At 41.2% G+C, this 26,106-nt stretch overlaps 2 protein-coding genes across 2 annotated transcripts; one reads left to right on the forward strand and one right to left on the reverse strand.

Moving 5' to 3' along the window:
• The first annotated feature begins 443 nt into the window (after positions 1-443).
• On the forward strand, positions 444-2,459 carry LOC117832535 (trichohyalin-like). Its single transcript, XM_034711706.1, has one exon. The coding sequence runs from the start codon at positions 521-523 to the stop codon at positions 2,378-2,380; it is 1,860 nt and encodes a 619-aa protein (XP_034567597.1). The 5' UTR covers positions 444-520; the 3' UTR covers positions 2,381-2,459.
• Positions 2,460-4,685: 2,226 nt separating this feature from the next.
• On the reverse strand, positions 4,686-26,048 carry LOC117832862 (endoplasmic reticulum membrane sensor NFE2L1-like). The gene is made up of 9 exons (XM_034712167.1): positions 25,979-26,048; positions 23,060-23,363; positions 22,702-22,854; positions 15,889-16,032; positions 13,274-13,339; positions 13,048-13,188; positions 12,814-12,952; positions 7,903-8,544; positions 4,686-7,791 (listed from the first exon to the last, which is right to left on the reverse strand). Exons 2-9 carry the CDS (start codon positions 23,339-23,341, stop codon positions 6,809-6,811), a joined length of 2,550 nt encoding a protein of 849 aa, XP_034568058.1. The 5' UTR covers positions 23,342-23,363; positions 25,979-26,048; the 3' UTR covers positions 4,686-6,808.
• Between the last annotated feature and the right edge of the window lie 58 nt (positions 26,049-26,106).

The following is a 26,106-nucleotide window of genomic DNA, read 5'->3' on the forward strand; positions in this document are numbered from 1 at the left end:
TCTAAGTCATGATGAATGGAGAAGTGTTTTCCATTCATCAGTGTTTTACATTGAGCACATCAGTGTTCAGCTGGTATGTGTGTCATTTGAAAACAAAATACCATTTTGAGGAGAAATAACATTGTTTTGAATGTAAAGTTTCGTTTTGCAGGAGAACTGAGGGTTTTTTGCCCCCATGTGTTTGTGTTTTTTGATTTGTGTGTACGGTTCTGAGAGTATGAGGCATGCTTTCAGAAAATGTGTGTAAACAATTGAGAAAAACTGTAAGTTCATACTACTGAATGTTATAAAGCAGACAAACACAGCCTGTATAAACGGTTATAAACAGATACAGTAGCTCACTGTCACATTCTATTGCTACACTATGATGTCACAGTGGTCTCCTCAAAAAAGTCTATAAATGATCAGACTTTCCTGCAAACTTCTCATTCGAGCCACCAGAGCGAGAGACAAACAGACATTGAATTGACTTCAATTGTTAAACTATAGTTTCACCAGAACATCCACAATTATCATCGAGATGAAGAAGATCACAAAGAAAGGAAAGAACAGGAAGACAGCCGTCCCTGTCCTGCAGGTGTGGACTGAGGAAGCGGACGCCCTCAGAACGCATATGAAGCCTGCGGACCTTGAGGACGAGGAGGATGCCATCATCCCAGTCTGGCAGTTGGGAGTGAAGGTGGTCCAACAGGTAGACACAGTAGACTTTCCTGCACTGCAGAAGGAGCCATTAAAACGGCAATCTCTGCAGGAGCTGAAAGCAGACGGTGTAGGTCCCAGCCAGGTTCAGGTCCAGGTTCAGATCCCTGAGTCTGAATGCCAAATTGAACAGCCTACCCTTGAAATTGAAAAAGAGCAGCCAAGAGAGACAGATGAACATCCAGCCCAGCAAACAGAGGTGATCAGACTGCAGGCTGAACTGTCTCGCATGTGCATGGCCCTGCAGAATCAATCACAACTGTGGGGTTATGACAGAGCCATTCTCCTTGGAGAAAACGCCACACTGCGTGATGCACTTTACCATGCAAACTTGGCCCTGGAGATTCAGAAACGTCAGTGCACAGAGGACCAGTCTAGCCTCCCCGCGGAGGTGATCACTCTGCCTGATTGTCAAACACAGGTCTCCAACCAGCAGGAGACAGCAGAGGTGGCTGTCCCTGAAATTGTAAAGGAGGAGCCAAGCGTGACATATGAACATCCAGCCCAGCAAACAGAGGTGACCAGACTGCAGGCTGAACTGTCTCGCGTTTCCATCGCCCTGCATAATCAGTCACTACTGTGGGGATATGACAGAGCCGTTCTCCTTAAAGAAAACTCCAGACTGCGTGACGCACTGTACCACGCAAACATGGCAGTGGAGATGATGAAGCGCCAGTGCACAGAGGACCGGCCCAGTCTCCAGGTGGAGGTGACCACCAACAAGGACCACCAGAGGGAGGAGAAAGACTCATCTCTCTTGGCCGAGACTCTGAAGGAGAATGCCACCATGAAAGCTGCACTGAGCCAGGCCAAGGAAGAACTACAGAACAAAAGCCGAGAGTGGGAAGAGGAAAGAACCTTTCTGCTGTTGGTGAATGATGAAACCATCAAGTTACAGGCTGCTCTCTGCCAGGCCCAAGAAGACCTGAAGAAACAGAAGCAGCAGTGGGAGAAGGACACATCAACCCTTCTCTCAGAAAAAGAAACCAACAAATTGCAGGCTGCTCTGTACCAGGCCCAGGAAGAACTGAGGGAACAGCAACAGCAGTGGAAGCAGGACAAGTCACGTCTCTTAAAAGAGCAGAAGGAGACAACATCCAAGCTGGAGGCTGACCTGCGTCAAGCCCAGATAAAAACCCAGTGTTCCCTTGATTCAGAGGAGAGGACCAAGCTCCTGTTCAGAGATATGGCACAAAAGGCAAAGCTAAATCAAGAACAGTGGGAGGAGGACAGGTCCCGTCTCCTGGCAGAACGTGAGGTGGAGACCATCATGATGCAGCAGGCAAAAATGGACCTGCATACCCTAAAGTGTGAGTGGGAGAAGGAGAGAGCACAGCTCCTCGCAGAGCAGAAAGAAGCTCTCGAGATAAAGACCGCCCTGAACAAAGCCCAAGAGGAGCTAAAAGAACAAAAGCTGCAGTGGGAGCAGGAGAAGGCCTCTTTCCGGGAGACTTTAAATGTCATCAACAAGTCTCTGGAGGAAGAAGAGCAAGACAGAACCAAGACTGAAAACACTTTAATGGACAGACTGAGAAACCTGGAGACTCAGGTCGAGGAGGCGAGGAAACCACCGAAGAAGTCCTTCAAGAAAAAGTTCCTGAAGTTCTTTAGAAGAGATGCCGGGACTCCCTCTCCTACCTCTGACACCCTCAGCAAAGACCCTTCAACTCCTCACTCTTAACTCTATCTCTAAACCACTCCAATAACACAAAACATGCAATAATAATAATAATGAATAAATAAAAAAATCAAACAATTAAGAAGTTGCTGAACTGACTTGCTTATTAAATATTAAATACAAAATAAAAGCATAACTAGGCTGCATGCTCCTTGTATGACACACATTTCAACATCATTTAAAAACATTTTAGTGTGCATTGAGTTATATTAGCACTAAAAGCTTTTGGTTATATATTTTCTATGGTATGCAGCTAAGTGGTCCTGTTTTTAAAATGAGTATCATCCAGTTAACTAACATTCATCAGCCTATATCAATCTGGAAATAATGACTCTAAACATATTTAACAGTGAGTGTTTTTATGTGTTGGATAAAAATGTTGAATGTGTCACTCCTTTTACACACAGTCCATCCAGAAATGCATCAGGTAATTGTACTCATGAAACAAATCATTGAAGTGACATTGTGTCTCATTTGAGTTTTTAACTATAGACTATTTAATGGGATGGACAGAACAGCAGGTATCATAATGGCGCTATCATTATGTTAATATTTGTGCCACCCAGTGGTCAAAAAGAGACAATTTTTGCCTCCAAAAAATGCTTCAGAAGACTCTTGAGCTGCCTCATGAATACAAACTCACTTCTTAATCCTCCTGTTATGTTGGTTTCTCGGGAACAGCAATAATGTTCCTGGGTCCATTTAACCCGGGCCATATTTAATTATCCAAAAGTGTCACAACCCGGAAAAATCCCAATAAACATTTTTTTAATCTCATTATTAACTCCATTACTAACCATTTAATCAATATTCAGTGCAATAGTGTTCTTTGATCCTCACAGATCATGGTTCAATGAGGATATCTCACTCGTTTTTAATGAAAAAACATGTTAAAGGGGTGTGTGCGTGTGAGATTGGTGTGAAACATGTCACACAGCTGCAAAGAAAGAGACACTTCTAACCTCCTTTAGCCTCCACTTTGACTGCCGGGTCAAATTGACCCACAAACAGTATCTATATCTATAAACATGCAGGGGCAGGGGGTTGCGAATATGAGAAATCAACTATTTTTATTTTATTTTAAAAGCTGCAGTTCATCGAGGATCCGCTTGAGGCTGGCTCCGGAAGTACCGGAAGTCACATACACATGAATGGGAAAAAGCCGATCTTAACAGCAGAAATAAACATGTTTACAGCCTGGTACAAAAGACGAGTGTAGTCTGGATAGCCAATTTCAAAGATATTGAGATTACTAGTCTTCCAATGAGAACACTGCAGCTGTTGGCTAGGAGGCTCAAACTCCGCCTCTTTATGTCACACTGGCTCGACAGCAGCAATATGGCTGCCGCCGACGATTGGCCTCAAACAGTGCTTCAGAAACAGATGGGTGACGTCATGGATACTACGTCCATATTTTCTACAGTCTATGGCAGGGGTGTCCAAACTTTTTTCAAAGAGGGCCACATTTGATGTTGTCAGAATACTTCAAGGCCATTGGCTCCTACTGAGACTTATGAATCTTAAGTTATACATGAAATATCTATTTAATAACAATTATTTTACATTTGTTCTCAATAAATCAGGTAGTCCTCAGTTCTCCACAAGCCACATAAACACTAGAAAACTTTATCTTCTTCTGGAGGAAAATTCTTTTTCATTAGGGTCGGGCAATGTGGGAAAAATATTGTATCATTTTTTTTCTATGGCAGGATCACGATCTGGATTTCATCACACTTCTTTTTCATGTTGTTTTTAAGACTTTTCTGACCAGCAGACAACATTTTTAAGAACTAAATTATTTTCCTATGTTCTGAACAATTTTTATGCAACAAATTTTGCCTTTTCTGCACAATTTCATAATTTTGATCTTGTCTTGTGTCCTCTTTTGTGTCTTCTGGACTTTTAGCGTTCATCAAGAAATTTTTCACAAAACCTGTCTACTTAAAGAGTTCTTGTGTTTCCTCCTAATTATATTCTTGCAGGACATCCAGAGCTTTGGCTTTAGACAAGTAGTCCATATGAAGCTTTTTGAGACGTTTCTGGATTGACTTTAGTTTTGTTTGTGCGCTTGAAAGAAACTGCAAATGTACGCATGATTCAGAATGTGATTAATATCTGTGCTATAAATAACACATTTTAAGATGGAAGCTTGGGGCCATAATTAAATGGACCTTGGGCCACGATTGGCCCCCGGGCCGTACTTTGGACATGCCTGGTCTATGGTACAGACTGAATTGAAATGAAGAGCTGCAAATTATTTGTCATAGGCCTGATAAGTTTAAAAAAAAGTCTACAGTACACAAAAAAGAGAAATCAGCTGACTCCAAAGAGTTCATTTATTTGGATTTTTATTCAGTTTTTCTTTTTCATTATCACATGAAAGACCCAGGTCCTTGAATACCAGCAAGCACAGTGGGTATTAAAACAAAAACAATTAAAAACAAACAAACAAACACAGTGGTAGTGATACATATGCAGATTATAACACACTCAGACTGTACCTCTGCATGTTTGTTACAGAGGCGGGTCTTATTATGAGATGGTTGTGTCATACTGCGAAGATACCTGAGGGTGACATAGAGACGTACAGTAGTTTGATACTAAAACTAAAAAAATCTGCTCTGATTGTTTCTTTTCTTTATCTAGTTTGTTCATCTGGCAGTGGAGAAGTTGAATCTGCACATATTACATTTAGAAGTGCAAATATCCCCAAACATGCTCTATTTAATGTGTAAATACAACATCCTGACTATCAAGAGGTCGAACTTCTACCATATTTAGAACAGCCTCTTAAAAGTATGTACTCATGTAGTATGCATACACCTGAGATATAGTACTATGCATTGAATTTGATCCTATGGCAGTCTGTGACACATGCAGAGGATTGCAGGTCAGACCAGCAAAAAAGGATGCTGGTTTGTATACTGCAAATTCTGAACACATGTCAGATGGTATGTTGAGCTCCCCTGGTGTATTCAATATGTGCATAACGTGATAGCAGGTTACACACTCTTGTGTATGACATCAAGAGATCAAGGTCATGGGTGAGGCCTTGGATACATTTGAGTCATAAATTCACACCACCCTCTTAAAAATGAACATTTCTACAGCTTCACAGACCCACATGAGTAAAAAATACATAAAAACACACAAAGGCACAGGTGAAACCCACTTCCTCCATGTACAAAGTAAAAAAAGGCAATGCTTATTCAGTAAAAAAGGAGTCACTCCTTCACTACACCCATACCTTCCATGTAGGGTTCAAAATGTTGGTGGTTTGAAGTCCACTCCGACACGTTGTGGATGCTGAAAGCTGAAAGCCATACCCAGAGAACCCTATCCACCAAATTCACTTTTCTTCCCACCAGCTCCACTTTCACATCTGAATCATGAGTGGCCCCAGTGCACTATCACACACAAGTCCACCATGTTCATGAAGAGCAACTTTAAACACAAAAGGCTGTTCATATTTTCTATCTGTGCACCTTCAACGATTAACAGATCTCTGAGAACCAAACAACAGTGAATACATTTCAATTACAAGTGTTGCCACTTCCTGATACAGCTTATATTTACCAAAAATGTGATGCTTGCTTAATCTGCCATGTGGACGAGGGTCAGTTTACTGCCAGATTTATGATATCCGCTCTTGCTTACATTTTTAAGATAGTTATGAAGAGATGGCTCTAGAGCTTTGGTGAAAAGCTCAAATCATTTAGGGAGCACACTCGCCTCTAGTTTCTGCATCATCTGGGAACTAAAGACACCCAATTTTGACACCCTTAACCCAAAGTTGATTGTCTTGGAGTAAGATTCGGTATCCCAACCAGATCAAGAACTTCAGATCCGGCCTTCCCTTCCCGGTTCCAAACACCCCTTCCTTCCCTGGTGGTCTGGAGTCATTGTAGTGTCCGCAATTGACCTTATCATCCTGCAGCCAGGATCCAGCCTGCCGTCAGTCTGCTGGGTTGTTCAGCGCAAACGACTGAAGTCCTGAGGCACCTGATGTTGAGGAGAAGTACTTAAATGCTGGTCCCTGTTTATCTCTGATCTAAGTGGATTTTCCCCAGACTTGTTTGAGGTTGAGCTTGAGTCCTTTTCCAGTGTGTACACTTTTATAGCCAAAAACGTAATCAGCTTTTAACCTATCCCAGAGTGGAGGTTTTCGAATCAAACTCAGCAATGATCCCGTCCTCTTTCAGGGAACTTTTTTGCTCCGTCAACCAAGCCAGACACCAATCCTTTGAATGAGACTATCTGTTAAAGTGTATGAAAAGATCCTTTGGGCATCTTCCTTTGACTTCCTACGAAATATTCCGATGTTCCCTCATTCACCACAGCGTGAGTATTGCTCTTATTTCGTGGTTTTGATCCCAGTCCTGGTCAGGAATCTCTTTTATGCCTACATTTCTAAAAGTCTCCTCCACGTCTTCACTTCTTCTTGTCCCTCTGTTTCTTGCTGGTTTTCGTCAGAGGACGCGCCGCCCCTTGTTGTCGTGAAGCCACAGTGACACCACCATCAGGCTCAAACTCAAGCAGGTACTCCATGGCGTCCAGCGGCCTCCCCTCCTCGTCCCTCAGCCTGGAGAAGACTTCTTCGTACAAAACGCCCAGCTGCCGCTTCATTTCCTGCAGACTCCTCAGAGCTTCTTGCTTCTCTCTGACCAGCCGCGAACGGTAGCGCCTCAAACCTGAGACGTTGTCCTTCAGGTCATAGAGCACATCCAGTTTTCTCTTCCTGCAGTTCTGAGCGGCGATCTTGTTCTTGCCGCGGCGCCTTATATCTCTGACGAGGGCTAGCTGGTCTTCATTGAGTTGGTACTTGGCCAGCAGATCATTAAACTCCTCCACTGGCAGATTAACAATGAGGTCGTTGGAGAAAGGGACTTTCAGAGCTCTTGCACGCCGTTCGTCTCGGCTCCGCATTTTGGAATCAGAGATGTGTCTGGATGAGGAGCTGCGGTAAGGCTTGGCTCTGTCATGTCTAGAGAAAGATTTGGGATGTTTGGTGGGCATCTTTCCAGCAGATTGAGTTGAGGGGGATGACCAGGGTTGGTTGTACGTGTGATCATGGCCAACATGCTCCATCCAAGGAAAGCCAGTGAACATCTTGTGATCCCCGTAGTTCAGAGAGAAATCTTTCACATCTGGAGGATAACTCCCTCCGACTGCACCCATCTCCTCCTCATCCAGCTCCTCCTGCTTTATGATCACCTCAACCTCCATTTCCGAACCGACTGACCCTTCTTCAGCGTCCTCGTCCTCAGAGAGAGGACTTCCCGCAGCTGACGTACAAGAGGAAGAGGAGGAGGAGGAAGAGGAATAAGATGAAGCTTCAGAAGCAGATGGTGAAGCAGGGCTGTGGCTGAAGTCCAGAGAAAGACCAGAGTCTGAGTCTGCTTCCTCCACATTGTCTAGAAAAAGAGAACAAGACAATGATGAGTGCTTATGCTTTCAAAAGTGCTTGATGCAGTTTTGGTCAGAAATAGTTCAAACACAAGACGATCGATTGACTGTTAAATTACCTTCCTGGTGTGTCCCTGGTTGATCCTGATTTCTCATGACCTCTGTGTTCGAGCCTGACTGGCCTTCTGATCTCCTGGTGTCCTGTTTGGCCATTTCACTGTTGAGGTAGCCCTCCTCTTCCAGCCTTGCAGCCATCTCAGGACTGAAGCCCCCCCCAAGTTCCAAGTCCAACAATCTAATCTCTTCTAGGATGGAGGCATCCTCCAAGAGCTCACGGAGTGGGGGGAGAAGACCATCCTCATCCTCAACGTTTACCCCTTCGTCAAACAGAAAGGACGAGGACGGAGACGTCCTGAGGTCTTGGGTCATATCGTCCCCCTCTTGCTCTGAGCTGAAACTGGAAGGCCTCATGTCACGTGGATGAAAGTTGTCAAAGCTTTGAAGGTTTTCTGGGTACTGTGAACTCGATCTGCCTTCCACATCCAAAAGATCTTGTGTCAGCAAGTTGAAGGGTCTTGAGTTGTCTTCTTGGTTTAGTCCCGGGCTGAAGTCTTCCGCTAGCAGTTCAGTGTGGTGTGGAGGACTCAGCGAGGGATTCCTGTTGGAATTTTCCCAAGTTCCCCTTGTGTCCGAGGCCAATCTGTGATCATCCAGCTCTGCACTTGGGATGAGTGACTCCAGCTCTGATAGGCTGAAATGACCTAGAGATGAAGAGAGGACATTTTTACAAACTGAAAGATCACTGTTGGTGGTCCATTCAGGTTATACGAAGTTCTTATCTCTTACGGCTATTTTTGGGCCTTATTCAACAGTTTCTAAAAATCTGCCAGGGAAGTCATAAGAACCCAAAAATAAATTCTAATCCTCAATGTGACACAAAGTCATTTAACGACAAAAAAAAGGATGTGTATTCCTGATGAGCTTTGGGAAACTGCCCAACATACATCTGTGAAAAGTTTAACACCACTCCAGGTGCTTGTTCAGCACACAGTCTTAAACACACTGGGTCTCATTCATGAAACGTGATTAAATCTGTGTGTAGATTTGCACATAAAAGCTCATGCTGCTAAAACTCCACTCCGGATTCATGAACGGCGCGGGTAACTCTGATTTGAACGTAAACACGCGTGTAAGATCAGGAATGCCAACCCATTGTAAACTGACAGCGCGCTCCCGGTGATCATCAATTAGCATAAATCCCCGCCCATGAATAGCAAATAACCACCATATAAGGACACAGACCTGTGCATCTGGTCGGCCTTCCCTGCAATCATGGCGCAAGGAAAGAGGAAAGAGAGCGAAAAAAAAAACTTCTCCAAGGTGGAGATTGAAATGATTTTGGGTGAAGTGGAATGTAGGAAGTGCATTTTATTTTCTATGGATATGGTAAGTCTCTACATATAAAACATGCATTTGTATAGAAGACTACATTCTTACCGACATGCCAGCCGTCTCTCACAGCTCCATTCTCCAAACTGGTGCCAACGCAGTAAGCTGTCATGCGTCACACCGGGCCACCGTGCCACAACGTTGAGCAACACACAGTTTGCATCACATATCAGCTGCACATTCACGGAATTAAAGTTTTTCTGGTTTATGTATGCAAATGCATTATCAGATGGAGCCTTGATGCTTATGACATTTGGCATGTTGGCCAGCGCACTAAACCCCCCTTTACCTCGATTTGTCGTTGTGCGCCATAGAGGAATTGAATATACTCCGGCCTTAATTCATTAATGCCGGCAAGTACTGCCGGAAAAATGCAGCTCATCGATGGCTGGAAGATTCAAGATCTATCTGCCATCTCCCGCTGGAAGGTCCCTGTGGCTAAGAACCCCAGCACGGAGAGCACCTGCAAATGTGCAGGTATGGCGTGGCTTCTTCTAGTTGGCCTCGTCAGATTCTAGGCTCCAGTTAGCCTGTGCGGTTTTTAACAAGTAGTTCACAATCTAAATAAACCTAATCTAGATCTCAAAGCTTAATATTTTTTCATGTTTAAATTACGTGTCTCAAAGGCATCTGCATATTGTGCACATAACAGAGAGCAGTACGTATTAAAACTGTAATTTCCGACAGTCACAAGCAGTATTTATGTGTATTCCTACATTTACACAAGCGCTACACACAACCGGGAGCAGATGTAGATTTTTTGAGTAGTTACTCACAGATCAGCGCTACTAAAAGATTGATGAATGCGGAAATCCGCGGAAATTTCTGCTGCACACACTTTACCCACAAATTTCTGCTGCTCCAGTTTCATCAATGAGACCCACTGTGTATGTACACATAACTGCAGAGTCAGAAGGAGCTGGATGCATAATATTAGATTTTGGCTGATATCTGACATGCAGTTGTTCACAGTCTCGTCACCTCCTGTTTGGACTATTGCAACTCCCTTCTGTTTGGCCTCCTCCACAAAACCCTTCATAAACTACAACTGGTTCAAAATTCAGCTGCCCGTATCATCACACGCACCGCCTCCATCCACCACATCACACCCATCCTGCAACAGCTCCACTGGCTCCCCATCACAGACCGGATCAACTACAAAATACTTCTCCTCACATTCAAATCCATATACAACCTCGCCCCTCCATATCTCTCTGACCTCCTCCATACTGACACACCCGTTCGCATCCTCCTTCTCCTCCATCCACCTCACTGTCCCCCCTGCTCGCCTTGTTACCATGGGGAGCAGAGCCTTCAGCCGATCTGCTCCCCAGCTCTGGAACTCTCTCCCACCTGACCTCTGTAATACTGACTCACTCCCACATTTTAAATCCAAACTCAAAGCTCATCTGTTTAAACTGGCTTACTCCATTTGACCACAACTCCATTGTCCCTTCACTTACAACTTTTTAAATTGTATTTTATTTACTGTTTGTTATTTAAACTCTGTTTGATTTAATGTTGTAAGGTGACCTTGAGTGTCAAGAAGGCACCTATAAATAAAATGCATTATTATTATTACTATTACTATTATTATTATTATTATTATTATTATTATTATTATTATTATTATTATTATTATTATTATATTTTCAAACTCATTTTGTTGGATACAGATCCATATATTCATACCTTTTTTTTTATACTGTGAAGAACTCAAAGTCTCACCTGTACTACAATTCACTATTTCTTTCATAAACAGTCATAAAAAAAGCAAAGATTGTAATTCTTCCATAAATTATAAATGTATTATTTTTCAAAAACAAAAATCTGTGTCTGACACTTCAAAACACTTCCATACAGCCTGTGGTGGAAAATTAATGAATAAACTGTTGCTTTCTGTTTTCTCTGTACTTCTGTAAGACTGGTTGGAACTGTTGCAGTTGCAGTTCTCTAAGGTTGTAAACAGAAGGCTTTTGTTTGATAAGAAATTATGTTTCATATATTCCCATAACTCCTTCTTTTGCAGATGACATATTCTACCCATCAATGATCTTTGTTAGACCAAAGGATGTTACTGTTTTTGGAAGAAGCTTCCTCTCAATGTACCACACCTATTTTGATTCTTTTCTATATACTGTTTGAACTCACATTTCTGGGGGCAGAAGACATCTGACTTCCACTGAGCGAAGTTCACTTGTTTTCTCCCTCTTTGGAAAGAGTGCTGATAATAAAACTTAACAAAAGACAATAACTTGTCTCTCCCTGAGTTTCTTTCATCTATCACGCTGACATCATAGCCTGAACAAGAAATTGCCGTTACAAGCCGTCATGCTAAAGCTTGTTATTGGTAGGAGTTAACATGGTGTGCATAAAATTAATGCATCACCTTATCAGCCGTTTGTATCAGCAGAAAAAAAAAACTACTGACAGCAGATAATAATAATAATAATAATAATAATAATAATAATAATAATAATAATAATAATTTTAAATGGACAGGCTCCAAACTATTTAAGCAACCTTTTAACCCCCTATGTGCCTGGGCGGCCCCTCAGGTCTGTGAATGCATCTCTGCTGGTTGTGCCAAGATCCCGCCTTAAAACAAAAGGTGACCGGGCCTTTTCAATCAGAGCTCCAAGTTTGTGGAACTCCCTGCCACTGACAATAAAACAGTTCACAACCTTAACTGCTTTTAAATCCTCACTAAAAACATTTTATATAAGAAGGCATTTCTCCACCCCTGATTCATGAATTTGCTCTGGATTCAGATGTCTTGTTTTGCTTCTGTCTTTTTTCTTCCCGTTTGCACCGTTTTTTATGCTTTGTAATTCTCGGCTTTTTTGTTGAGAAGCCACTTTGTAAACTTATTAAGAAAAGGGCTATATAAATACATTTATTTGTTTTTATATTATTATATTAGAATAGCAGCTTTTTGGTTTAAGTAATCGTTTGTTGGCACAGGAGTGTTGACTGACAACTTTTGGAACAGGGTTTAAAATAAAAAGATTTGGGGATTTATTTTCACAGGAGGGACATGTAGCGAACAGTTTCTGCTGTTCTTAACACTTAACAGTTCACACAGGACAAGAAGTTTCAGTCCAGACATTCCTGTTCTGTTACCAAAGTATCTGTGTGCAACACCTGAGGCTGTGAAATATCATCTTTTGAAATATCATCTAAATGCTGGTAGTTAGAGTAGATTTCATTAGAGGAGATAGAAAGGGTAACACATGCTATTCATTTGTGTGAGCACACATACACATGTATGAGTCAGTGCCCCCGTGTGGCCACCCTAATTAAATTAGTCCAGACAGGCTCTGTGTTGCTGAGTCATAATGAACATGGTTTAGTACTCATTAAATAACCTTTATAGATTTTGTAAACCATCCTCTTTATCGCATTAAGACTCCTTCCACTGAGGAAAAGCACTAAGCCTGGTTTAAAGCTTCAGAAACAGCTTGACCTTATGAACAGTTAAGTCCAGTCCCTGCAGACAGGACTGAATGATCACGCTCAAATCAGAGGAGTCTTTGTACGGACACTTTTCATGAGTTTTTGTCAGATTTGAATGTAATTACCGTGCTGCAGGGGGGTCTCTGGATCAGCCTGGTGATTAGAGTTTATCTGAGGAGCTCCAGACCCGACACCCTGAAGGCTCCCAGTCGCTCTTTGGTTCTGGTTGTGATCAGATGAAGTCATGTCAACATCTGTGTTGGTCTGGAGGGAAGGATGACAAATATCTCATTTATAAAACCACGTCTGATTTCACATGGAGATTGTTGTTTTTAATTTAGTTCCACCCGCTCAGTCACCTCAGGCTCCATGATAGCCAGCAGGTCCTGCCAGTGCAGCTCCAGGTCCACTGAAGGGTTTCCAGTGGGGGAGGGACGCAGGGTCTCCCTGGCTGTGGGCTGGTTCTCCTGGTCTCCCCCTCTGGCGCCAGCATCAATGAACTGAGAAGAAAGAAAGTATGAAAAATAAGAAGTACTGCTCAAGAAAAGAAACCGGACAGAGGAGAAGAGAAAGTAGAGGGCGTACTTGTTCCTCTGTGAAGGGAAACGTATCCTGCAGCAGCCTTAGACACTCCTGGAGGGAGACGGAAGTCTAAAAACAGAGAGAGGGAGAGAAGCGTTTAGGTATGACTTTACAGCAGGTTTTAGATGGTGGCCTGCAAAAGCATTCGTTGACAACATATAAACAAAAATATTCAGTTATTGTCTAAAGGCTCATGTGAAGAGTCTTAAACTGGTTATGAAACTGGCATTCATTTTGATCCTTCAGACCTCAGCAACTCGACTGATTCTTCCTGTGGAGTCATTTTTCACGTCTGTATCTGCTGCTAACAGGTAAGTGTCAGACAGGACAATTTACGGCACGCAGAGGAAACAGCCTTCAGCAAATATCCACAATGACTGGTACGTTTGACGACTCCCACATGTTAAAGTCAAGTTCAGCTGAGAGATTAGAGGTACTGCTTTGTCTACAGGGGGCGCCAAAATCAACACAACTGAGGTCTCATCCATCCTGAAGAAATTAAACCTTTTTTAAGGTTTGAGACGGGCTATGGTTTAAGACTTTAAAAAGCCTATATTGTATGCTTCAAAAGGGTCTGAGGTTGTTTTGTTGGCAGCACAGTATTATATTTAGCCCTTGTCCCAACCTCCAAACAAAATATTCTCATCATGGTCTTTAATTTGCAGAAAAGGACGACTGGTTAGAAGTTGCAGTACTTTTTAGACTGTGAATAATGCAAAAGAAAGCAGGTTTTAAATAGTTTCAAACAACAGAACAGAAATGTTTTAACTTATAAAGAGTTCAGGAATCAGTATTTGGATGAAAAAGTCTGATTGTAAATCACAGCTTCCATGCATCTAGTCTTTCACATTGCTGTCAGGTGATGTTACGTCACTCCTGGCATACAATTTGAAGCCACTCAGCTTTGTTTGACTAGAATTGGTATTATCATTTTCTCTTAATGTTTTCTGGACCTGTATGTGGGTCAGGGCTAGTTTTGGTTTGAACCCACATGACTTCTGAGAGCTCTGTTTAGTCTTTCTTTCTCCACTAAATTCCTGTCATAAATCAAATGCTTCTCACCTCTGACCTCTGACCTGCTGCCTACACTCAGTGGAAATGGTGGCTTCAGGGTAACAGATTGTTTTGCGTTTTTTAAGTTATATTTTTAGGGGCTTTTACACCTTTATTTAGATAGGACAGTGGATAGAGCAGGAAACTGGGTGACTGAGTGGGGAAGTGTCATGTGGGGAAGGGACTGCAGGGTGGAATCAAACCTTGGCCAACCGCTTTATGGGCACATGACTTAACCATTAGGCCAACAAGCCCACAGATTGTTTTTTTTTAAAGGAATATTTCTAATCTCCTAACCCCAAAGTGCTGTGTACACAACACATTTATTATGTTTTTAGTAGCTACTTTTTACCTTGTATAAATGAAGCATGGTATAACTAATACTGTTTGAACTGATGTTGGAGTGTAGGAATATTTCATCATTGTCTCTACATTCATAGTTCTTTTTCATCAGTATGTTTGTTTCATTCATTCACAAATCTGACAGAAAAAACTTCTGTGAGACGCTGGTGGCCTAGCAGTCTAAGCGCCCCACATACAGAGGCTACAGTCCTCGTCGCAGGAGTCGCTGGTTCGATTCCCGGCCGGTCAACCATTTCCTGCATGTCTTCCCCCGCTGTCTACTCCCTGCATTTCCTGTCTCTCTTCAGCTGTCCTATACAAAAAAGGCCAAAAATCTAACCTAAAAAAAAAAAAACTTCCGAACTCTTCCCATGTATGACACAAAATCGATTTTGTCTCCAGTTTTAATTACTCGTACAGATTATCAGGATATAAAACACTTAAAATTACTCAAATAAATGGATCTCAGTAGGCAGAAATACCAATAAATGCACTGATGGTTCATTTTACCAGAGGCTCCTAACAGTTTAAAATACCAGAGGTAAATTAAAACAAGCCCTTTGTTCAAACTTGAATTCTATTTTATCTCCACTCTGTCACGCATGGACCTGTGAGTGTAACATGTCAGAAACATACTCTGGGTGTAACATGCACCCCTGGGTGCAGCTGTTAAAGTGTGTCACTAACACTTTCTGTTCTGCCGAGCTGGCAGCTGTCCAGTGTTCAAAGATGAGGCATTCATCTCCGATTCCAAGCATGACGGACGCTTCGATCACCTCACACAGCGTAACTTTACAGACAGTCCACGCCTCAGGAAAGCTCTGAACATGCAGCATTTTTAAAGTTTCATATTGAACCAGAGTTAAGGTGCACTCAGTCACTATTTCCTGCTCATCTGATTCCAAATTGATCTGTCTTTGCAGTACGTGTCCAATACTTGGTACTAAAGTGGTTTTATTGCATGGTCCTGTGATACAGATTCTAAATCAGTCATATTGACAGCAAAGGTTGTGACTTCTTTCCTTCTGTATCTACTCGTATGGGGCACAAAGTTATCCTGTGGTCTCCTCAAAGCCAAGCCTTGGCTAAATTTGACTTCACTTTGCACTTTGCACATTTGTGAGATTTTAATATTTGTATCCCTAACAAAAGACACATGTGAGGCATTTTAGTTTCATGTTAAATCGATGCTAATCCTATTCTAAATCCGTTCCAAGTCTTACCTGGTCTACTTCATTCTGGGATAGTTCTCTGTTGTTGTTCCTTGCTGCTCCCTCCTCTGTCCTCCTGTAGAGCCATGCGCTGTCTTCCTCCTCCTCATCCTCCTCGTCCTCCCCTCTTTGATTGAGTATATGATGCTCTCTATCCTGGAGACAAATAATGAATAACCTTGTCAGAACTGTTAATCTTAACAGTCCATATTCAATTACATTTAAATGTGACAATTTAAATTCAAATTTAAAAGACATATGATTTTATATAAAATGTGTTTAAGACAACAACTTGTTTCATTTTACTCAATGTCTTCGTTTTTATCATTATTGACAATTAGAATGGATTTATTTATAAGAACAAGATCTGTTCTTTTTCTTTCTATTGAAAGGGGGTATCTTATAATCAAGATCATCATATATTCGGGTCAGTCATAGAGCAAATGCAAGCGGCAACCTCTGGTCTTGAAACATGAAGTCAATGCTGAAGTGCTACAAGCTGCAGTTCATCCAGCGTCCACTTGAGGCTGGCATCAGGTGCAACAGAAGCCACATACACACTAATACAACAAAGCTGAGCTTTAAAGCAAAAAATATACACGTTTACAGCCTGGTGCAAAAAACGGTTTTGGTCTGAATAACTAATTTCTCTACCTGCACACACTGTATGGGTGTGAATTTTTAAAAACTTGATATTTTCACTACCCCACCCATGCATGCACAATGGTTGGCAGATATTATAGCTTGCTTAAAGCTTCTCACTCCAACATTCAAATGCACAGTTTATTGAAATTTGGGGACCCTTTCTGAACTCTGTACACAACCTTCAAAACCATGATTCTGATGAAGCTTCATCATCTCTCTTTCAGATGTACAACTAGGTCTTTAATGGGACTGGGGAACGTATTTCACGTTATCACTGGCAGTGACAGGGTAGGGATTGTTTTATAATGGTTGTTGTTGGGGTTTTTTTGTTTATTGTTTTTGTTTAGCTTTTTGTTTACCTTGATATATTCTTTATCCTAAAAAGCAAAAAAGTAACACAGTCTGTTGTTGTAGGTCCATGCTTCACTTACTTACCATTTGCAGTTAATGGTTCTGTTTTTTCCCTTTGCGCATGTCTCTCATTTTTCCTATGTAGATGTGACTGCTAACTGCATTTGCTGTTTATTTATAACATCCTCTAATATCAGTGACTGATCAGCACTGTGCTTCATGTATTCCTTGTTTGAATATCAATAAAAAGATTTTGACTGAAAAAACTTTATATTTTTTTGGGTGTAAAGCCTTTGAGTTTAGCATAATTAGAACCACGGCTGACTTGACCGACAGGCAGGAACACTATAGCTGTTAGTATGGAGGCTAATGGCCCGCTTGAAATTCACCTCTTTGCCTCATGCTAGGTCGACCAAAAGTTAGGTGGAGTCAGTATTTCCAATAGGGCGACCGAAGACGATGGGCTTCAAAATTACACTTCAGAAACTAAAGAGTGACGTCACAGAGACTACGCCCATGTATTACGTGGTCAATTACACATCCTCTTATCTACATTACAGCTGCTGCTTCTGCTGGGTGTATGTATTTTGTTTCCTTTGTGCAAAGAAAAGCTGTTTTATTCCCCCTGTCTCCAGTCTTTTATGCTAAGCTAAGCTATTATGGCACTGTCTTCTCTACCATACCAGCTGTTATATAGCTATAGAACATAAAGGCTCCTGTTTCACCCAGAGACAGACAGCAGGGCTCAGAATAACTTTAACCTTCTCCTGACCGGTCTGAGGGGCTTACAGACAAACCCAAAGACCCTCAGCAGCTGGCAAGCAAAGACACGCATGTGGGTTTTAACATGTTGGTCAAGCCTGTGCAAACAGCCCTCACTTTAGTTCATTCATACTAATAAAACACAGGTTTAAGTCTTGCTTTCCCCCAAAACCCTAAATCATTCGTAGTAATAATATAATATCTGTCACTGTGTGTATTGCTCTGTTCATTATTGACATTACTGTCAATTGCAGCTGGATGGATGGACAAAACTAAGGGTGTAAATATGTTGCATTCTGCTGTGAAGTTGGACATTTTATCATGGGACTATGGGGATGACTCACTTTTGGACACAGCCTCAAGTGGACAATTGGGAAACTGCAGTTTTTAGCATTTTCACAATGGTTTCATTTCTCAGCCCTGGGGGCTGCTGTTTGGCACAAATATACCGCCATTATATCCTGTGTAAATCCATATATTGACTCATAAAATAATAAAAAACAAATTGATTATGCACAAAAAATGGAGGCACAACTGAATGACATAATAAAAAAGTGGCAGCCAGACTTCTGGATTCATTCCTCCTATGTGTCATCCTCCTTAATATCTCATCTTTGTTGACCTGCACGCCTCTGGTTCTTTGTGTGTGTGTGTGTCTGTGTGTGTGTGTGTGTGTGTGTGTGTGTGTGTGTGTGTGTGTGTGTGTGTGTGTGTGTGCGTGTGTGCGTGTGTGTGTGTGTGTGTGTGTGTGTGTGTGTGTGTGTGTGTGTGTGCAGTAAACAGGAGGGGATTGCAAAACTGAGTACTGGATGTGTGTCAGAACTCAACATACCAGTGATCAAGTTTCAAAACAAGCCGGACGGTCACAAGGCCAGGAAGCTAATAAAGTGTTTAGAGTGTGTGTGTATGGAGTGTGTGTGGGACTGTGTGTGTGTTTATGTGTGTGTTTGCCATCTGATACATGGAGAGAATTCAATAAACACTGTCACATTGACTTCCAGTTTGATGAGTAGCAGGCTCCTAATCAGTGCGCTATATCAAATTCATATGTGTGCGTTACAGTGTGTTTCTGAGTGTTTGGCTGTTGTGTATGTAAGACAGTGTATGTAATATTATAGTAGCTTGTTGTTGGACTTACCACCGAATATCAAATACATTAAGTCCAATATATTCAGAGATTTTCCTTTAAAACACATCTTTTCATGTTTTTCCATTGGCCAAATTATTATTATTTCAAATCAAATGGTGAGAGAATATACGCTGTTGTTTTACACCCTAATATGAAAACAGGAAAAATGAATGGCTGTGTAAATGATCTAATTTAGCTAGAGACATAAATAATGAAAGTTCCCTTTCTGATAAGAGTGTTGTGACTGCTGCTTTAAAATTTCAGTCAAAGTCAAATTAAAGGTTGAAGTTTATTTTTCATGCTGTTGAACAGAGTGACGAAGCGAAGCGGCTTTGAAAAATTGTTATAAACAACAGATTCAGAATATGACACAAGACCAGTCTCTGAAATCCACAGTGTAATGTTTATAACACGATGAAGGACGAAGCATTTACATCAGTGCTATGCGTAAACCATACATTGAAATATACATGGACATAGTCTCTGGGACGTCACTTATTGCTTTCTGAAAAGATGTTCTAAAGTCCAACAATGGAAGTTGTCATTGCGGAAATGCTGCCTCAACCGACATCAATCTAGACACAGACAACCGGGTGGATATGAGACTGTCTTTTAGCCTCCTGGCGAAACAGCTACATTCCCACCTGTCATGCAACTCAGCCACGCCCCCAAATATGCAAATGTATATGCACCCTTTACCCTTTCCATTATCTCAATAGATGCATTAAGGAAAAATCCCTCCCCTACAGCGTGTATGGATAAATAAATGAAACCATCTTTGGCCAGGCTGTAAACACGTTTTTTTGGCGTCAAAATGAACATTTGAATGACCCTAATGTGGGTTCCTTTACTTTTGTAGACAGCCTCAAGTGGACACTCGAGGAACTGCGTTTTTTTTGCACTCCATGGCCTCATTTGTTAACAAAGCAGATTGCTACTTGGTGTTAACACACAGATGTTCTGAGTTCATAACAGTCACAAATGTCATCGCCCTGCCTGCTCACTTGCGTTTCGACATATATGTAAATCCTCCCAAACTGCCTCAGACTGTTGAAAAGATTTCTGATTGACTTTGAACTTGAGGCCTCAGGGCCAACAACTATTTTAGATGTCCCTGTGTACATAACGTGCAGTACAGATTATTTTCAGTTTCAACATGTCAGTATCTGCTGTGGGGTGATCTAACAGTCTTTCATAATCAGAGCAAGAGTCTGTCACTTGTCCAGGCAATGTATGCGCTCTGTCTGTGCTATGGGCCAGTGCTTAACCAGGCACGTCTGAGGTGTTGCCATAAATAAACATGGCTCAATGTTTACGAAGGCATCAACATGAAGTCATGTGACCCATCAGAATTCAGTCAACAATGGTTCTCTGGCACAGAAAAAGAGCATCCTCACTTTTTCTCACTGTTTACATGTGTTCAATTTTACATTTGTTAATGTAAGAAAACACTGTTTTTGGATAGTTGTAATGATCCATGTATGTGTGTTTTTATAAAGGGAAATTATTGGTTTTTTTCCATAGACTGTATAAATAATGAATGTAGTATCAGTGACATCATCCATCTGTTTCTGAAGCGCTGTTTTGAGGTAAGTTGGCGGAGGCAGCTACATTGGAAATGTTGAACTCGACCTAACTGCTGTTGAGCGATTGTGACGTAAAGAGGCGGGCTTTGAGCCTCCTAGCCAACAGTGAAGTGTTCCCGCCTGTCAATCAAGTCAGCTGTGCCTCCCGTAATGGAAAACTCGTAACCTTAATATCTTCAAAATTGCCTCGCAGTAGTGTGTGCCAATCGAGAATTGAGCTATCCAGACTACACTTGTTTTTTGTACCAGGCTGTAAACATGTTTATTTCTGCTGTAAAGATCTTCTTTTTGAAATTGTGTGTATGTGATTTCCGGTACTTCGGGAGCCAGCCTCAAGTGGACACTCGATGAACTGCAGTTTTAACCCTTCCGCATTGGCTTCAATTCTCATGGTTAGAGGTTGCCGCTTATTTTTTTCCTAATTTTTTTTTTTTCCATAATTGTGCTTCAGTCGGCGCCATGAAACAGGCTGTACTGGCTGCAAGATGGTCCTTCAAAGATCAGAGTGCATCCACTTAAAGTTGTTTTTTCCGCTGACAGGCTCAGATTGGTATTTTTTTAAGTGTCTGAGAACACTCATCAGTGTAGGAAAACCAGTTAAAAACTCCATTCTGTGCTTACACAATATAACTAACACAGCCAAGCAGTCGTGAAAGAAAAGCCACAGTGTTCTGAAAGGTAAAATAACTGGTCCCTGTAAGAGAGCGATAAAGCATCTCTTTCTGGTTCAATAAAGGATCTTACATTCCCTTCAAAAGGTCTATCTCTGAAGGGATCCTCTCTGTAATGTTGCCAGACAAGTACAAAAACAATCAGAGCCTGTCAGTGATAAAAACAACAACTATTTGTGGACTTAACTGAGATCAAGACCACAGTCCATGTTTCAAGTCATTAACATATCCAAACATGGTAAATGGTCTTAGATTAGAAATCCCCCTTTAAAAGTTGTTTTGTCCCCAGCAGTGTGTTTCTACTGTTATGGAGTATTTCAGTTTTAGTGGCTGTGTTGCTTCATTTACTGGGCGAGGTCATATGCATGTGGTGAGGTGAGGTTTCCTGATGACTCATCTAACTCTGACTCATTATATCACATGACATAACACACAGTTTTGGTAACAGTCAAAACAAAAACTGCACTCTTGTCCACATCACCAGTTTATATAATTAATCTATTAATAAATTTCAGAATCTTCTGTTTGTTAATAAATATATTTGATGCCTCTGAGGGAGTTTGGTGGTCTGGTCCTCTTATAACAGGCTTGGGGAGTTTCAGACCTTACAGTTCAGCTGTGGAAACTAACATAATGTCTATTTTTAGAAACAACTGTTTCATAAGTTAGAATCAGTTCTGTTTAAAAATCTGATTAGACTTCAAAACCTGTGCAAACAAACAAACCGAGAAATGCTATTTGCATAATCTTGCTGGCTTTCTGGCCATCATCCTACAACAAGCTCAAAGAAGCTGAAGCCACGTTTGCACCAAAAGTAAAGGGACTTATAGAAACGGGGGACACTTTTAAAGGAGTACAAGGTTCTTCTGGCCAACAGTAAATTAGTACTAACAATTAAGAAAAGTCCCTGTAACCTCAGAAAATACCACCCCTAGCTGGGACCTTCTGAGTGGTTGGATTAAGCTCCTGGAACTTTAACTAAACATTGGTTCCTGCACTAAAAACATAAAGAGTACCTCCTATAGTTTCTAGCCCCTGGTGAAAGTTCCTGCGATGGATATGCAGCCTGATAATCAGAATTTTGTGCTCTTGAAGCTAGCTTGAAAACAAAATTGACACATAACTGTACGTTGTCTTGCTGAACTCCTAGTACCTGACACGCCATCTAAACCAGCTTCTGTTCACTTTTGAACTCATGAGAATTTCGATCCACTCTTGTTTTTACATTGATTTTGTGCTATGCAATTCGTGTAAATTGCAACACTTTTCATCTGAACATTACTTGACTTTAAAAAACACAATTTGACCAGCATGCAAAATGATGTCAGTGATTACCCAAGAGTTAGGAGGTGAGAGTAACAAACTAGCTTGTTTTTTTCACTGTTTATCAGCTTAGAGATGATAACCTCACAGGATTATGACCTGGACAAAGGTGAGCAGATATTACCGATGATAGCGTCATCTTTTATCTGTACTAAACTGTTAAGACATCTCTCACCTAGTGAGATAATTACCTAAAACAAATCTGAAGCCTTTGTGTTTCTTTTCATGAGAACTGACATTAAACCATAGAAGCTAAAGGTTAATAAATAAGAGTAAGTATCTCAATCAAAGTGGGAATTTTGAAGGGAGAGTCAGTCTTGGCTGCTTCTGAGGATTAGCATGAAAGAAACAATCATACCTCCTCCTCCTCTTCTTCATCCTGCAGGGTACTGATTCCAGGTCTGGGTTCCACTGGTGGAGCAGGTCGGTTTATCGCCTGGTCCGGACAAACCACAGGGAGAGGATCTGGCTCTCGCTGGACCAGCCAGGTCTCCAGCTCAGCATTAGGAATCTGTAGAGACAGAAGTAAAACAATTTGAATTGCTCGCAACATCAAGGGGGAGACGGGCATTTATAAATTTGGAACAAGGGAAGACTTTTAACAATTAATTTGTGGTGTTAGATTCCTTGAAGAACAACTTCAAGATCATTTTTTTTTTTATCTCTACCTTAATGAAAAAATAAAGATAAGAGTGCAGATTGATATGTTTCCCTACCTGCAGTCTGTCCAGAGAGCGGACAATACCCAGCAGCCTCCGTGATGTGAAGAACTCATCCAGGTCTACACTCTTTGGGTGAAGGTCCTGGCCATCCTCAAGGCGGTTTCTCAGGTTGTGGAACTGTGTCTGGGTCAGCGCTGAGGTTGGGCCAAGAATCCTCTCGTGCCAGGAGGAAGGCAGGTAGGTTTCCAGTCCCACGTCCACCCTCACTCCACACAGGCTAAGCAGGATGGCCATCTGGATCAGGCCCTCGGTGAAGTATTTCTTCAGGTACAGCATTGTCTTTGGTACATCAGAGGACCTACAGAGGGTACAAGTCAAAGCTGAGTCACCAGTAGAAAGAATCTCTTTTGTCTGCAGACCCTGCTTTGGAAGGACTGCTGCGCACAAAGAACCAAATCCCCCCTCCCTCCCCATCCAACGATGCAAAAGTTCTCAAAAATCCTTGAAATAATTCTATACCCTGTCTTTCTTAGAATACTAGTTTAGTTTGTTTGTATTTTATAGTTATGTCCAAATGAAAAAGACTTTTGGGGAGTTCATCAGTATTCTGGGATGACTTGGATTAAAAAAACAACGTCCAGAAATAAAGATTTGCCATTACTTATTGTAGGGGCCATAGTGTTGATTTTCATGTCTTATTTGTTAATCATGATTATTTCCTTTTTTTGTTGACTTAATTTTCGGTTTGGGGTTTATGGGTTTGGTTTACTTTTTAAGTACCTGTTCAGTTGTGTGGTGGGGAGCATACAAAGAGGGTGAGTGGGGTTCAATATTTTTTGTTGACGGCCACTGTCATCGTCATTTTTATCGTTTATTTAGATCTTTTTTAGTATTGAATTATTTTGACTGTTTTGTGAATAAATAGGAAACTTTCCTTGGACTTTGATTTTGATTTATGGCAAGACACCTCACAAACACGAGCCCACTTTGTCTCTGCGGCACCTTTCAATCTTAGCCGCTTCACTTATATTTCAAGTAATGGTAGATCCACAAATTCTACTCTTTTGACAAATGTAACTAACAGTTTTCATTCTTTAAGCTAAGTTTGGCTAGACATTTTGTAGTTCTTTACTTAGTTTAACAACCACTTTTGCCAACAGTAACGACCTAAATACGCACTCAACTGCGGCTGACATATTATCTTTTTTTAAATCCTTTTGAGAATGTTTCAACAAGTGCTAAAACAAAAATACTGTCTTCAAATGTTACTGATACCCAAACTACTACTAGAACTACGAAATATCACAACCATGACTATGTTTATATAGTTTTTAGCTCTTATGCTAAGCTAAAGCAAGCTTTTAGGATTATCTTACACTTTTGACAAGCTACTTCTGACAGTTTACATCACCAATACTAACTTAATTATCAGTTTTGTGACCATTTTTTGTCAAAAGTGTTCGCTATTATCTGCTTGTAACTTCAATTCACTTCTTATGACAGTGGCCACTTTTTGCTAATGCAAGAACTTCTGCCTCGCCACAGGTTGCCAGTGATAATATTATGATAACAAAAACGGCTCCTGATTTATCATCGCATATCTTCCATTGTCAGAGTGGCCGGCAGAGAGGAGGCAGTTGAGAGGTTTGACAGGTTGTGTGAGGAGATAAGGAAAAACAGACGGCCTTTAAACCCACTCTCAGTCACTTCGACCTACTTCTAGAACAGTCTAGAAAGGGCTTGGTAACCACCTGCCTTCCTGCAGGAGCAGCAGCAGCAGCAGCCACATGATGTAATAATGAAAGAGTTCGCCTGGAAAAACCCTCTCTGTCTCCTCCCTCTGACACACTCTGGGTTTACTTTCATGCTATGGTAACCTGTTTACAGGAGCTGCAGTGGAACAGCTGACTGTGCAGGAATTTAAACTACTCAATACCACCTTAAAAGACACAGGGATATAAAATGAACTCAGTGCACTTAACAACAGACTAATACAAGGTCTATAAGTATAGCATTGTACTGTATGTGGTCTGGGGTAAATCAGGTCTCAGTGTTGCAACATGTTTACAGTCTGGAACAACAATGATCCTGTAGGATGCATATGACCTCAAAGCAGATCTATTGTCTACTTTACAGTGTTGTTATGTGCATTTGGGATACAGCTCAGAGTCAGATTAACATGTGGACATTTATTTTGTCTTTCAAATCTTGAGTTAAGATTAACTGTAATCTTAAAAATAAATAAATAAATACAAAGTTGACAATTGAAGTGGATTGTTGTTGGATTTCTGCTTGCTTTAGTCTTCTATGCTTCAAAAAATGACTCATTGGTTCAGTTTTACTTGCACTTTTTGTGGCTACTTTCATTTTCAGTGTGATTTTTAAGCCTTTTTTCTCTCCAGTCTACCTAATAGTGTAATAAAGCAAATCAAAACTGCTGTCTGTGCAGCATATTTCACACACGTTTTCCTTTTTTATATGAAGTCCTGAATTGGCCGTCATTTCAGCTGTCAGAAATATCAAACAAAGCTTAAGAACAATATGTACCTGTGTACTTTAGCGCAGCAGACGCAGCATAACATTAAAATATTTATAAAAAGTAGAAATATCTCAGTTTTGTTTTTAAGAAGCCTACACTAAAAGCTGAATAAACGATCATATTGCTTCCCGGTATGATGTGTTTGTTTCCCGTCTGTGCGCGTGTACATGACGCCGAATCCGTGTGCAGATGATCTGGAGCAACAGGTTACACAATGTTTTCATCCAGTACACACTGAACTCTCATCTGAAACACATTTATGTCAGGGAGATACAAAAAATATTACACAACGTGTTTCCCTAACACGCTCAGAGAACATTATAACACAGAAGCGACAATAAATCATTTAAGTCATAAAGTCAGAGTAGAGAGAGAAAACTAATGTTTAACAGCAGGAAAATAAAAGCATGAAGTTTAATGTTAAAGTGTCCTACCAGACTCTGTTAAATGTTCACAGTGTTTCTCTCACGGTCTGACTCTCCCGGCTTCAGTTTCTATTCTGATCTCACCGGGAGGGCGGAGTCTATTTAATGGGACACGGCGTGGTGACGTAGGTTAACCC

The sequence above is a fragment of the Notolabrus celidotus genome, chromosome 20 (assembly GCF_009762535.1).
Source record: "Notolabrus celidotus isolate fNotCel1 chromosome 20, fNotCel1.pri, whole genome shotgun sequence".
Lineage (NCBI taxonomy): Eukaryota > Metazoa > Chordata > Actinopteri > Labriformes > Labridae > Notolabrus > Notolabrus celidotus.